Below are 14,206 nucleotides of genomic sequence, written 5' to 3' on the forward strand. Positions count from 1 at the left end.
TTATTTGTTTTTCTGCTTCCTAGCTGCTAAGAAACTTAGGTAATGATCATGTTTTTATTTTTGCAGCCATGAGTCCTATTGGAGATGCATTTCGGAATCGATTACGGATGTTCCCTTCACTGATAAACTGCTGCACCATTGATTGGTTCCAAACCTGGCCTACAGATGCTTTGGAAATGGTTGCTAACAAGTTTTTAGAGGATGTTGAGCTCAAAGATGACGTTAGAAAAGAGTATGAGTTTATTTCTCAAGAGACATGTGAAGCAAAAGTTCTTTCTCCTGTCCCTTGTGCCCCCCCCCCCCACCTTGTGTGTATTTGATCTGTCCTTATAAATGGACAAAACTAAGCCAACTCTGGGATTTCAGTGCAAGTCAAAGATACTGAGACATATGTATCTGATATTTCTCAAAACCAGACCAGTCTTAGAGAAGAGTCCATAATATTTCTAATAATGGGGAAAATACACTTCTGCCTTCCCTAACACTAATATGACTTCATAAGCTTAGAGTAATTTTTTGAGAGTTGACCTAAAGACAGACTGTATTTCAAAGTAACGTGGAAAATTTTTCCCTAGGGTTGTGTCAGTGTGCAAATATTTCCAAGAAAGTGTGAGAGACCTCTCTGTTGGCTACTACGCGACGCTGCGCAGACACAACTACGTGACACCAACTTCCTATGTGGAGCTGATTCTCACCTTCAAGTCCCTGCTGAGCAGAAAAAGGGAGGAAGTTGACATGATGAGGACTCGTTATCTTATGGGACTTGAAAAGCTTGACTTTGCAGCTTCACAAGTAAGTTTCAGATGAAGATGCTGAATATGTGCCATAGGCATACGTCAGTGTGGGGTCTGTATGGTTGAAACTTACAAAAATAAAATTTATTTATTTGTTCTTCACTATATTCATGATGCTATTGATAGCTTTCTGTAGAAAGCCTGCAGGAAAAGTTTTCTGCTTAGTAAGCTGAAGAAACTGTGATCTTGGATTATAGCTCTTAATAGAAAATAAAATTAAAATGAAGGTACTCATTAAATGTTGAAGGAATAAATATTATAAATTTAATTATGTTTTCAAAACCTTATATGGAGAATCCACCTCAGCTTTCTAGTACCTATTACCCTTTCCAAAATAGGGGAGAAATTGAAAAACATTGTAAGACAATATTAAGCATTAATTTCTGAGTAGATTCCAAGTAGGAAATTGATCAGGTTCCAGATAAATAATTCCTTTTTCAACCCATGGGATCCAGGGCTTGATCTTTCCAAGATACAAACTAAAGGGGCTTCTAGATACTTGTTGGATGAAGAAGATCCAGTTTGCAGCTGTTGCTGTCATAAATTCTGTGTTCCATTCCAGGTTTCTTTAGGATTTTGTTTCCCACCTGTGCACTAAAGCATTATTTAAACTTTCGTTATCTGAAAGTGACTGTGAGGGAAAAATAGAACTAATCAATATAATGTTCATCATCGACATTAATGAATCTTAAATAAGCAAGTGTATTGTATAGCTGATGATAAATATACCTTTTAAAATCTAAACAGTTAAATGAAACAGCTCTTAGCAAAAATAAACTAGAGAACTAATTCTTTAAATCAAATGTCCTTTTTCAGATTGTATTACTATAAGGGTTTCCAATCTTTCTTCCTAAGACATCAAGATATGAAATGCATGCAATGCTTGAACAGATTTCTTCTTGATTTCCTGTTGTATTCATCAGGTTGCAGACATGCAGAAAGAACTGACTGACCTTCAGCCTGAACTGATTAAAACATCTGCAGAAACAGATAAAATGATGGTCAAGATTGAAAAGGAAACAGTTGAAGTAGATGCAAAAAAGGCAATAGTGTCAGCAGATGAAAAAGAGGCCAATGATGCAGCTGCTGTTGCCCAGGGTATTAAGGTAGAGCACAAGGGCTTGAGCCTGGAGCAGGATGGGTTCCAAGTAAATGGGAGCTGTGATGCTGTGTTAATGGGGTGAGCCGAGCTCTTAGACTAACAAAATTGCAGATGATGAATGACACTCCTAATAGAAACACAGTAAATTCAGGCTGTTTGGAGTCTGACTGCATCTCACAGTCCTGCATAGCTTCCCTTTCTAGTTCACATTCCAAAAGCTCTATAGCTCTTATTTCTCTACTAATATATTCTCATTTTCAGCAGATTGAATAATCTGAGTTAATAATGAGTTTAACTGTTTCCAGACCCAAAGACAGTTAATTTAGAGTTAGCTGAGTTAATTTGGCATATGCTGCATGTAGTCCTATAAGGAATAACTTTAGAGGTAATGCAACAGCCAGATGTCTGTAACACAGAATTTCCTGTGGGAAACCTCAAGATTCCCCAGTATTTTTTCTGTAGTTAGTTGGAAATGTCAGTGATATTTAAAATGGATAATTACTGAGATCAGAATATATGGAATATATGATAAAGAATTTAAGCTACACAGTATCCATTTTTCACCTGATCAGCAGTGTGAGATTTAAATAAGAACAATGGTATCTAATATTTATTTTCATTCTCATTGCTAAACCAGAGAGACTTTGATCTTGAAAGCTTGTCTGACTTTTTCAACTATCAGGTCCATTTATGGAAGTTACTAATTTATCTACAAACCTTCCCTCTTTAAACTGTGCAGTCAAATTGTGCAAGTAGTTTTCTCTCCTAGAAACACCATGTTGTGAAGAGTCTGGTTAATGGGTGTTGAAGAAGAGAGAAGGTTCCGTGAGGCTGTGCTGTAGTGGGGTGATCAGGCTGCAGGCCTGGTACTGGCTGAAGGTTTTTACAGCTTTTTGTCCAATGTCTTCACAGGACGAATGTGAAGCAGACCTTGCAGAGGCTATGCCAGCTCTGGAGGCAGCAGAGGCTGCTCTAAACACCCTGAATCCTTCTGACATCACTCTTGTGAAATCCATGACGAATCCACCTGGTCCTGTCAAGCTGGTCATGGAGAGTATCTGTGTCATGAGGGCAGTGAAAGCAGAGAGGAAACCCGACCCCAGTGGCAGTGGTAATGACACAACTTTTGTTATTCCTGCCCCAGGAATGGGAGGGTGCTGCTGTGGTGTGCTGGTGAGGTTCTTGTGGCATGAATGCTGCTGTGTGCACTGGAGGTGCATTTGCTGGCAGTGACAAGTACAGTGTACACAAGAAGAGCTGCTTTTGCTGTGCTAACACACTGCCCTTGCCCGACGCTGTTGTACAAACTTTGTAAATATGATCCCAGACACCAGCACAAAGTCATCTCTTCAACTTGCTTTGACCCAGCCTTGAGATTTGCATTGCCTTGAGGAACTCTGGGTGCTGGAGGTGTGCTGTGCACCATCTGCTTTGTGTTTCCCCCTGTAATGCCTGTTTCCAAACTATCAGTTATGCTGGGAGAGGGAATTCTGGTTATACCTCTGCCACACATTATCCTAACGAGATTTTTCTGTGTAGTTTAATGTTGCTATTGTGGGATTGCACAGGATTTGCAAGGTAGGAAAAAGACCCTTTTCTTTCTTCTACCTTATGCTTCAACCCTTCAATTAAAAATAAGAATTATACAAATGCCTTTCATCAAAAATGATCTTATCTAGATTAAGAAGGAATAGTTCTACAGTTACTGATTTATCTAATAGATGATGCTAAGAAAGACTGTATAGTAATAATTTGTTACCCTCAATGTGCTTGGTTGATTTAAAAATAATATGCAGTTAATAAATATGACATTGGTTAGTTATGCTGAAGGTCTTGTGTTAAATCCTTTAGGTATTGATTTTCCCAAACTATTGAATAGTCTTTGCATAGTAAAATTCCATTGCATAATCATTGATGTTAATTTTTCACACTATGTTTCAGAGTACTTTTTCCAGCTTGAACATGCCTGTATTGAGCCTGATTTTAGTCTTATTTGCCATATAGGTAAAATGATTGAAGACTTCTGGGGGCCAGCCAAGAAACTTCTTTCAGATATTAAGTTCCTTGACAGACTAAAGACCTATGACAAGGATAATATTCCTCCTGCTATAATGAAGAAAATTAGAGAGAAGTTTATGAATCACCCAGATTTTCAGCCAGACGTTGTAAAAAATGTCTCGTCTGCCTGTGAAGGCCTGTGCAAGTGGGTGCGAGCCATGGAGGTCTATGACCGCGTGCAGAAAGTGGTGGCCCCAAAGCGCGTGCGCCTGCAGGAGGCTGAAGCCATCCTGGACGTTCAAATGCAGAAGCTGCAGGTGAAACAAGCAGAGCTCAAGGAGGTTGTTGATCGCCTCCAAGCTTTGCAAGACGAGTTTGATGAAATGAATAACAAAAAGATAGAGTTGGAGAATAATATTGAACGTTGTTCACTAAAGCTGGTGAGAGCTGAGCAGCTGATCAGTGGTCTGGGTGGAGAGAAGGACAGGTGGACAGAAGCTGCACGGTTGTTAGGAATTCAGTACATAGATCTAGTGGGGGATGTGCTGTTGTCATCAGGAACTGTGGCTTATTTGGGAGCCTTTACTGTTGATTATCGCCTACAATGTCAAAAGCAATGGCAGGAACTGTGCATTGAAAAGAACATTCCGTGCTCCAGTGATTTCAGCTTAAGTAATACATTAGGGGATCCAGTCAAAATCCGTGCCTGGCAGATTGCTGGACTGCCAGTTGATTCTTTTTCCATTGACAATGGTGTAATTGTTTATAACTCAAGAAGATGGGCTTTAATGATAGATCCTCAAAGGCAAGCTAACAAGTGGATAAAAAATATGGAGAAAAGTAACAAACTGTCAGTGATCAAATTATCTGACACACATTATGTGAGGACATTAGAAACTGCTCTTCAGCTTGGAACACCAGTCTTGCTAGAAAATATTGGTGAAGAATTAGATGCTTTCTTAGAACCTATTTTATTAAAGCAAACATTCAAACAACAAGGAGTAGAATACATGAAATTAGGGGAAAACATAATTGAATATTCAAGAGACTTCAGGTTTTACATGACAACCCACTTAAGAAATCCTCATTATTATCCTGAAGTCGCTGTGAAAGTTTGCCTACTCAATTTCATGATTACACCTTTGGGTCTTCAGGACCAGCTTCTTGGAATTGTAGCTGCAAAGGAAAAGCCTGAGCTAGAAGAAAAGAAAAACCAACTCATTCTAGAAAGTGCAGCCAATAAGAAACAGCTAAAGGAATTAGAAGATAAAATCCTGGAGGTCCTTTCCCATTCAGAAGGAAACATCTTGGAGGATGAAACAGCAATTAATATTTTGTCTTCATCCAAGCAGTTGTCTGAAGAAATCTCTGAAAAGCAACAAATTGCCTCTGTAACTGAGAAGGAAATAGATTCTACTCGAATGGGATATAAGCCAGTTGCTGTTCATTCAGCTGTTATCTTCTTCTGCATCTCTGACTTGGCTAACATTGAACCTATGTACCAGTATTCATTGATTTGGTTCATTAACTTGTATGTTCAATCTATTGCTAAAAGTCTTAAGAGTGGACGTTTAAAGGAGAGAATTAAAAATATAACTGAGCATTTCACAGTGAGCATCTACAATAATGTCTGCCGTTCATTGTTTGAAAAGGACAAGTTGTTGTTCTCCTTCCTTCTAACAATAGGCATTATGAAGGGAAAAGGCCAGATAGATGATGCAGTTTGGCGTTTCCTCCTGACAGGAGGTGTTGCTCTCGATAATCCTCACCCCAACCCAGCTCCAGACTGGCTGTCTAACAAGTCATGGGCTGAGATTGTGCGTGCATCTTGCCTGACCAACCTGCAGGGACTAATGGAACATGTCAGAGACAATTCCTCCAAGTGGAAGCCACTCTATGACTCTGTCAGGCCCCACGAGGAAGCCTTGCCCGATGACTGGGACTCACTGACGGGGTTGGATCGCATGGTTATTCTCAGGTGTTTGCGACCTGACAAAATTGTTCCGGCAGTGCGGACCTTCATCGTGGAAAACATGGGAAGAACATTCATTGAACCACCTACATTTGATCTTGGAAGAAGTTACAGTGACTCAAATTGTTGTGCCCCTTTGATTTTTATATTATCACCTGGTGCTGATCCTATGGCAGGTGAGATTGGTGTTAAAAAAATCTTTTTTTGTCTGGTTAAATGTCACTGAGTCTGACTAAACTGTTAATAGTGTAGGCCCCCTAATTTGATCTTTAAAATGTCTTTAAAGTACAATGCAGCAGTGATGGAATATCAAACACTGGCATCTGCCCATATATAAACAACAGTAGTAAAATTGTTAGGGGGTGGAGTGAAAGTAGTGGTGATGAAATGTCTCAGTCTCTGAGCAGCAATTTGGGGATCTAACAGATTGAAGCATTCAGACCAGTTTATAATTTGTACCTGCATTACAGTTCTTTCAGTGGGTGTTGGAGGTTTGCCCCAGTCTTTATTGCAACCCCTCCTCCAGTAAGTTTCCTCCCTCTCAGTTGCTAATTAAATGGTGTATAGGCCATACTTAAAAACACATTTGTTGAATGTCCTTTAAAGTATAACCACCCAGGTTATTTTTAAATCTGGTTTTCTGCCAAAAGAATTGTAATATGGAGCCATACCATAAGGATGTATTTCCAGAAAGTACTGATTTTCATGGCAAAGCTGGAGCTCTATTTTTAACCAGATGTAAAGATCCAATTTGCAGCTCAACTCTCATAAACAATTGTACCCATCCAATAGAGTTGAGGGCTGTTGTGCAGGCTGGAACTGAACACTTGGGGCCAAAGAAGAGGTCAGCCATTTAACCTGGCTGGTTTTTGGTTTTTTGTTTTTTTTTTTTTTTTTAATTAATACCTTCTACCCCTAAATTTTAGTATATGCCTCAGAGACACAGTGACTGATACAGCATATGATACTACTTCTGGGTTGTTGAGGTGGTTTTTTTTTTGTGTTTTCTTTTTATTTTTAATTGAGTAAAATATTTGTTGAATTTTCTCCCTTTAATTACATAATAAAAACAATGAATATAACATATTCTACTTTCTGATAGACTTTGTATTTTTTTTTGCATGTATAAAACTTGCCATCACAGGTTTGCTAAAATTTGCTGATGATGTTAGCATGGGAAGCTCAAGTGTTCAAACAGTTTCACTGGGCCAGGGCCAGGGCCCAATAGCAGAAAAAATGATTTACCAGGCTATTACTGATGGAACCTGGGTAGTGTTACAAAACTGCCATCTTGCAACCAGCTGGATGCCTGCCTTGGAAAAAATCTGTGAGGAAGTTATAGTGCCTGAGAATACCAATGATAAGTTCAGGTAGGAATTTTAGTATTTTGCACTTTTTAATGTGAGCGTTTCCTGTTTGCTGAAGATGCTACTAAAAAGAAATTAAAATACCTCTGCAAGAATGCCTGACTATGACATTCATATGATTTCTGTGCAGTGGTAAAATAAAGATCCATAATTAAGAGGTCATCTTTTCTACCTGTCCAATATAATCTATTTTATGCCTGCATTTTAGACCAAATTTAGATGTTATCTTTATATTAAGCAAGTAGTAAAACTTAGTCTTCTTAAGATCAAGATGCAGGATTATATGACTGTTTTTAAAATTATTATTATTACTACTACTCTTACTATTATATGATTTTTTAATTATGTGCTTGTCAAACTTCTTTTTAGGTTGTGGTTAACTAGTTATCCATCAGAAAAGTTTCCTGTTAGTATCCTCCAGAATGGCATCAAAATGACAAATGAGCCTCCCAAAGGTGTCAGAGTGAACCTCCTTCGCTCCTACCTGAACGATCCCATCTCTGACCCTGTGTTTTTTAAAAGCTGCCAAAAGCCAAAAATGTGGCAAAAACTGCTTTTTGGTCTTTGCTTTTTTCATGCTGTTGTGCAGGAAAGGAGAAACTTTGGCCCACTGGGTAAGTTTTAGATTATTTTGCACTTAATTTCAAAAAAACAATTTGTGCTTTTGAAATGCATTGCTGGAGTCTCCCTGTAAAAAGGCAGTTCTGTTAACTGTTATACTGTTAACACTATTACAAGAGTGCAATCTGCATTGCACAGAACATCATAAAGTCTATATAAGCTGTTATTTGCAGGGATTCTTATTCAGCCAAAGCTACTTTTGAAGCTGTTAAAAGTATTACCCTGGGGAAGACTAGAAAGTACTATTTTTCCAAGTTAATATATTATACAGTAGTTACATGAAATTATAGCTTACTGAATTATTAAATTATTACTGTGGTTCTTAGTAACAATCAAATTCAGATCTGTTTTAAATTTTTATAATTAAAAATATGTCTTCTATTCTGCTTTTGTTACTTATGTGCATACTTTGTTTTATCAAACTTAGTGCATGTATTTACTTGGTGTGAAACAAATCTATGTAGCTGCAGTGTGTTGTTTATAACATAGCAATGAAAATATATGTATTCATAAGATTTGTGCTTCAGCTTTTTCTGTAATCTTCAAATATGTAGGAAACTATAGAATTTCTATATAGCATAGAAATGTATGGACTTAGAGAATCCATTTTTATAACTATATAAAATTTATGCTCTGCCCTTGTGTAAATGAAGTCTTCCGTTCCAGCTGAGTCTCTCTTCCTCATAACAGGTTGCTGTTAGGAAATATTAAATTTTGACTGAAAGCCACTGTGATTATTTTAATAGTCAGCTGTTTAAATAAGCACTAAACTTCCAGTATGAAGACACTGATTTATTGCTTTAGAGTAAAACTGAAGTTTCTAGAGGCCATTGTCTAATGTAACATCTACCGCTAATGTGACCGACAATCTGGGTGAAGAAGGATAGTTGCATCAATAGCCCTATTTTTGGTTTGCACTAGGGATTTTGGCTTTCTGAAGAATTCTTTCATCTGGAGTATGTTCCTGTTTGTTTGCCTGCTTGCTTGTTTGTTTTATTGTAATGTTACTGTGAATGTCCTCTGCAAACAGTATTAATGGATGGGCAGATTAAAAATTGATATCAGTAAATGAATTAAAAACACCTATTCTCATTGTTTCCAGATAGCAACAGATTAGCTTAAAGTACCAAGCAGGTAAAATATAATATTCAGGATATTGTGATGCCAGAATTAGCTTATGTTTAATAAACAGCCTGGTATATTCCAGGCAGCCTCTAGACTATGTGGCAGTTGTATGTTCAGCTCTGCAGGAGCAGTGTAGTACCAGCACCAGCATTTCCTGAGCCCAGCTGTCAATACATTGCACCACTGCAATACCTGTGTATCTCTTCTGAATTGAACAGGTTGGAATATTCCATATGAATTCAATGAGTCTGACCTCAGGATCAGCATGCAACAGATCCAGATGTTTCTGAATGAATATGAAGAAATCCCGTTTGAAGCTCTGACCTATCTAACAGGTACAGACATTACATCCTCTCACGTGTTTGTTGACTTTGCTGAGCACTTTCAGCTGATACACTGATAAACTGTGAGTTCTCAACAAATTGAGTGGATTCCACCCTGGTTGGTTTTACTGGCCTTCCACAAACAATGGGATTGTCATTGGATGGATGTTGGAGTTGGATGCAATTGGAGTCAGATCCCAAACCCTCAGATGTCACTGTTGTTTTGACTTGTATATGGCTACAGTTACTGATGGCCCTGCAAACCTCCTGGTCTTTGCTTCATGCTCATCAAATAAAACCATAAAACCATGAGCCTCTGGTTCACCTTTGCTGATCAGTGTGAGACTGACACAGGAAGCCTTGGGGCTTCACCACAGGATGTGGTAACAGTCAGGGCTTTAAAGCAGGAGGTGTTGATGTGTGTAAATAACTCAGCTGCTGTGGCTGTTCTATTCTCTCTCTCCAGGGAGACAAGGTGCTTTTTGGCACCTCCTTTGTCAGCCTTGTCATTCTTGATTTTTGTTAATATTATGATTAGCTTTATGAAAAAGAATTGTGGGACATGAGTAGCAGTTTCTCAGACCAGCTGATAGTGTTTTTTAAACTTTCCATCATCAAGACACAAATTTGGCCCTTAGATGTTCAAGTGTTGAATTTCCATTGAATCAATTAAAGCATAAAACCTAAAAACTTTGGAAGATCTGGAGCTTTGGAACTTCAACTCACTAGAGTTTCACCTTATTGCAAAACAATTTTTATTTGTTCATCAATTTCAGTTTTTTTGTCCTGGTTTTCTTTGTCTTTTTCCAGGGGAGTGTAACTATGGAGGCAGAGTGACAGATGATAAAGACAGGCGTCTTCTCCTGTCCCTTCTTTCCACAGTCTACAACAAGGACATAGAGCAGGAGAAGTACATGCTCTCAGCTGCAGGTGACTACTACATACCACCACATGGCCCCTATGAGGTGAGAGACAACAAGTGTAAATTCTCTGAATTATTGGGAAGAACTTACCTACCCTGTGCTTGGATAATGCTGAATATGACAAATAGAAAATACACCCCATAATATCATAAAGCCATGCCAGAATGTATCTTGTGTATGAAATATGAATCTGGTACTTAATATCTGCCATACCCAGTGGGGATGTAGAAATCATCCAATACTCTGGCATTTTTTGATGAAGAGAGGAGCCACCCCTGTGCAGGTTTCCAGTACAGTTCTAGAAGGCCAACAGGAGTCAGGCTGCAGGAATTCACGTGGTACTTCTGCACTTTCTCACAACCAGTCTGACCTTGAAAGCAGCAATCAGGAGGAAGAGGTGGAATGGCATGTGTATACTCAACTTCCATTCTCTTTTTCCCTTCTAACAGCTGCACAGAGATAATGAGTGTGCTCAGATCCCACAGTTGTAGGGATGACACATCCAGCATCCTTTTGTGACTCCTACCAGCACTCCTTGCATATTTCTCATGTGCTTTCCTTTCTCTTGCCACTTACATGAGGGTGGTAATAACAACTCCTCCGTGAGGTTTTGAATCACTCAGAACTTTTATATTTATCTCTGTGGCGAGTCAGTCAATTCCTGGATGTGTTTAACAGGGAACTGCCATCTTTAGCTGTAAATGGGAAGGTTCTGTCCCAGCTGGATCATTTGTGACTATCACATTATATGATGTCTGGTATCTGAACGTTTGTTTTACAGTCTTACATTGAGTACATACGAAGTTTGCCGATTACAACACACCCTGAAGTGTTTGGACTTCATGAAAATGCAGACATCACTAAGGATAACCAGGAGACCAACCAGCTTTTCCATGCAGTGCTCCTGACTTTGCCTAGAGAAGCAGGGGGAGCTGGCAAGTCCCCTCAGGTAACTGGGGAAGAAAGATCAATTTGCACTCTGGAAAGGCCCTTTTCTGTCATGTCCTAGATCTCAGAGTAATCCAACACCTCTCATGTGTGTGGCTCTGGGAGCAGATGGGAATGTCCCTGTAGAGAAGCAGATGGATTTGGCATAGCACCTTTAAAGATGGAAGACAAATTCATGACTTAGCATTCAAACAGATTAATACCACAAGTCCTGGCAGCTCAGTTTGCCAAACCCATGCCCCTTTGGGATATACATAAATAACCTTTCAAGCCTCTCAGATTTGGCATCCTATATTTTATACACAAGTGGATTCTTGAAAAGTGGAATTGATGGAGCCTCATTTCCTGCAGGCTTATCTAGTGATCATATTCTCTGATGTCTAATATTCTGTAAGTAAAGCTTTTCTTGTGGATGAGTTTGTCATGGGGTCTTCCCCTTATTTTGCTCATGCTGCATGCTTTGTCTTGTCCTTCACTGTGGCAGAAAAGGGATTGTGCTTGTCTGCTCTCCTGCGTGTCTCCTTAGAAAACCTTGTTGCAAATGAGAAATTACTAACAAATTTAAAATTATTGAGAAGGAAGGAGCAAAAGCACAGTATCTTTAGGAAAATGGACTAAAATATCTATGTGGTTTTACAGAAAAAAAAAATTGTAGTGGTTTATGGAATTTATTCAATAAATATAGGAGGGGGAAAAGGAATATTTGTTATTCACTGCAAACTTGTGACTTCAGGAAGTTGTTGAAGAGCTGGCACAGGACATCCTATCCAAACTACCAAGTAGCTTTGATATGGAAGAAGTGATGAAGGCATACCCAGTACTTTATGAAGAGTCCATGAACACAGTTCTTAGGCAAGAGCTAATTCGATTTAACAGGTATGGCTCAGTGTTCGGTGTAGCACTTCTTAAACTGAAATATGCTTGTGTCCATTGGTGCTAGCTGCTCACAAGCCTTAAACAATCCTTTTCCCCTAACATGTTAGATTCTGCTTTGGATGAATCTTTTAAAAAGACTTGAAAGCTGCAGCTGACTACCTGAACATAGCAATAGTACTTGTATTCTTGAAGTATGAACTTAAATCACATTTGGGTTTGTTGTGCTGAGGGAGAGCAGCCTATGTGATACCCAGGCCCCAATATTCACAGCACACTATGACAATGAGTGCTACAAAGCTCTTGTCACTTGATTTCCCTTGTTTAGAGTGAAAGTTTTCACTGTCTTTTATTTCTCCATGTGTGTTTCTAATTTGTTTGCTTTTCTAAAGTTACGTAAGAATTTTGATAACTACCAGTGAGATAAGGAATTTCTGACAGGACATTTACCACCTCTATCAACCCTTCATTCAAGGTGGACTGAGGGGTATTTAGCCAGGTAATAAGAAGTAAATAATGACAATTCCTTTGTTTTCTCTCAAGGCTTACTGAAGTTGTTCGGAGCAGTCTCATTAATATAGGCAAAGCCATTAAAGGCCAAGTGTTGATGTCTTCTGAGCTGGAAGATGTTTTCAACAGCATGCTAATAGGAAAAGTGCCATCCATGTGGGCTGCCAAATCCTATCCATCCCTGAAGCCTCTGGGAAGTTACGTGTCCGATCTCCTCTGTCGCTTGGAGTTCTTCCAGGTCTGCTCAGCTGACCCTGACGGGTCTGGGGAGTTGCAGCTGGAAGGTGGATGGGGAGAATGTGTCAGTGCAGTCCTTGCCCAGCAGCCCCTGGGCAGCTCCAGGCTGTGAGCTGCTCACACACACTCCTGGCCAGACACACTCTGCATTAGCAGCACTGCAGGCAGCTGGGCAATTGCCCAGGGTGAGCTGGGAGCTGATCCCTTGGTGCTAATCCAGTGCTGCTTTTGGTGGTTTCCATCTTTCTATTTCTAGAAGGTTCATTTTAGTTTGAATTGGTGTCTTAATGACTTCCTTGCTGAAAGCGTAGTGAGCTGGGTGTGAGAATGCTTTAGAACCACTGCATAAAAGGCACTATGAAATTTCATATATGTGTCTGTAAATATCTTCCAAGTTTCATAAAATGTGACACCATTTCACACACTTTTTGAACAGGTTATTTTATTTTTAACTTGCCATTTCATTATTTCCCTTGCACTCTTAAAACTACTTAAAATTTTGAGTGTACCTTAAATTGTGAGCTACTGAGATGTAGTGAAACCCCATAGAAGTCAGGAGAGGAGAAAGCTAGGAAGAAGTGTGTGAGATTTATAGAAATGGCAGAGTTTCCTGTTTGCTGGATCAGAGCATTTTGACTCCAAATAACCTACAGTAGTGTGAAGACATTCTGCCCTTGTTTTGCTTTTTCCTACTGCATTATGTGGACATTGTGTGACATCTTTGTACAGGAATGATTTCCTCTGCTAGGATCTGATGTGTAGGCTTAATGAGTGCCCTCACAGTGATCAGTGAAGAGATATTGATCAGTGAGGAATGGAAAAGAATTTGGCCTTTTTCATGTTAGGAAATTGGTGTTTACAAGACTGTAAAAAAAAGTATTTTGATAAAAGTGTCCAAATTCAATTACCTCTCTTGTTTTTAAAGGCCACTATCTAGACTAAACAAAATGTGCTTATGCTACTTTCTGAAATTTTTCTAATAGCACTGAGTTCTGGTTGTTTTAGAACCAGAAAATTGATGGAAAGATGCAGAGGGTCCCATCAAGGCTTAGATCTCATTGTGCTGTTTGAGGGAGTCTGAAAAAACATCCTTTTCTGGTGAATTGGCACGGTGAAGCCACAAATATATTGGATTTTTTCTTACATTTGCTTTCTCTCTCCTTATTCAGGATTGGGTTGACAAGGGGCCACCCACAGTCTTTTGGCTCTCAGGATTCTTCTTCACTCAGTCTTTTTTGACTGGTGTTTTACAAAACTTTGCCAGAAAATACACCATCCCAATTGACCACGTTGGCTTTGAGTTTGAGGTAAGAAAAATGCAGAAGAATTTTGTTTTTCATGAACAGCTTGAAACATGTTCTGGGGCAGCAAGAAATAGAGTTTTCAGATGAAAAGTTATTTTATTTAAAGGAG

General features: G+C 39.1%; 1 protein-coding gene across 8 annotated transcripts in view; it reads left to right on the plus strand.

Annotated features, from left to right (window-relative positions):
* The window catches only part of DNAH3 (dynein axonemal heavy chain 3), a 56,347-nt gene that overhangs the window by 37,222 nt on the left and 4,919 nt on the right, over window positions 1–14,206 (plus strand). For all 8 annotated transcript variants that reach the window (XM_026793695.2, XM_074552919.1, XM_026793696.2 and 5 more), the window contains 13 exons: window positions 67–232; window positions 576–792; window positions 1,718–1,900; window positions 2,809–3,007; window positions 3,901–6,042; window positions 7,011–7,236; window positions 7,603–7,847; window positions 9,198–9,314; window positions 10,113–10,267; window positions 11,007–11,174; window positions 11,907–12,049; window positions 12,590–12,794; window positions 13,963–14,100. In XM_026793695.2, coding sequence (XP_026649496.2) covers window positions 67–232; window positions 576–792; window positions 1,718–1,900; window positions 2,809–3,007; window positions 3,901–6,042; window positions 7,011–7,236; window positions 7,603–7,847; window positions 9,198–9,314; window positions 10,113–10,267; window positions 11,007–11,174; window positions 11,907–12,049; window positions 12,590–12,794; window positions 13,963–14,100 — 4,304 coding nt within the window. The remainder of the gene's footprint in view (window positions 1–66; window positions 233–575; window positions 793–1,717; window positions 1,901–2,808; window positions 3,008–3,900; window positions 6,043–7,010; window positions 7,237–7,602; window positions 7,848–9,197; window positions 9,315–10,112; window positions 10,268–11,006; window positions 11,175–11,906; window positions 12,050–12,589; window positions 12,795–13,962; window positions 14,101–14,206) is intronic.

This window comes from Zonotrichia albicollis, chromosome 16 (assembly GCF_047830755.1).
Source record: "Zonotrichia albicollis isolate bZonAlb1 chromosome 16, bZonAlb1.hap1, whole genome shotgun sequence".
In the NCBI taxonomy this organism is placed as follows: Eukaryota; Metazoa; Chordata; class Aves; order Passeriformes; family Passerellidae; genus Zonotrichia; species Zonotrichia albicollis.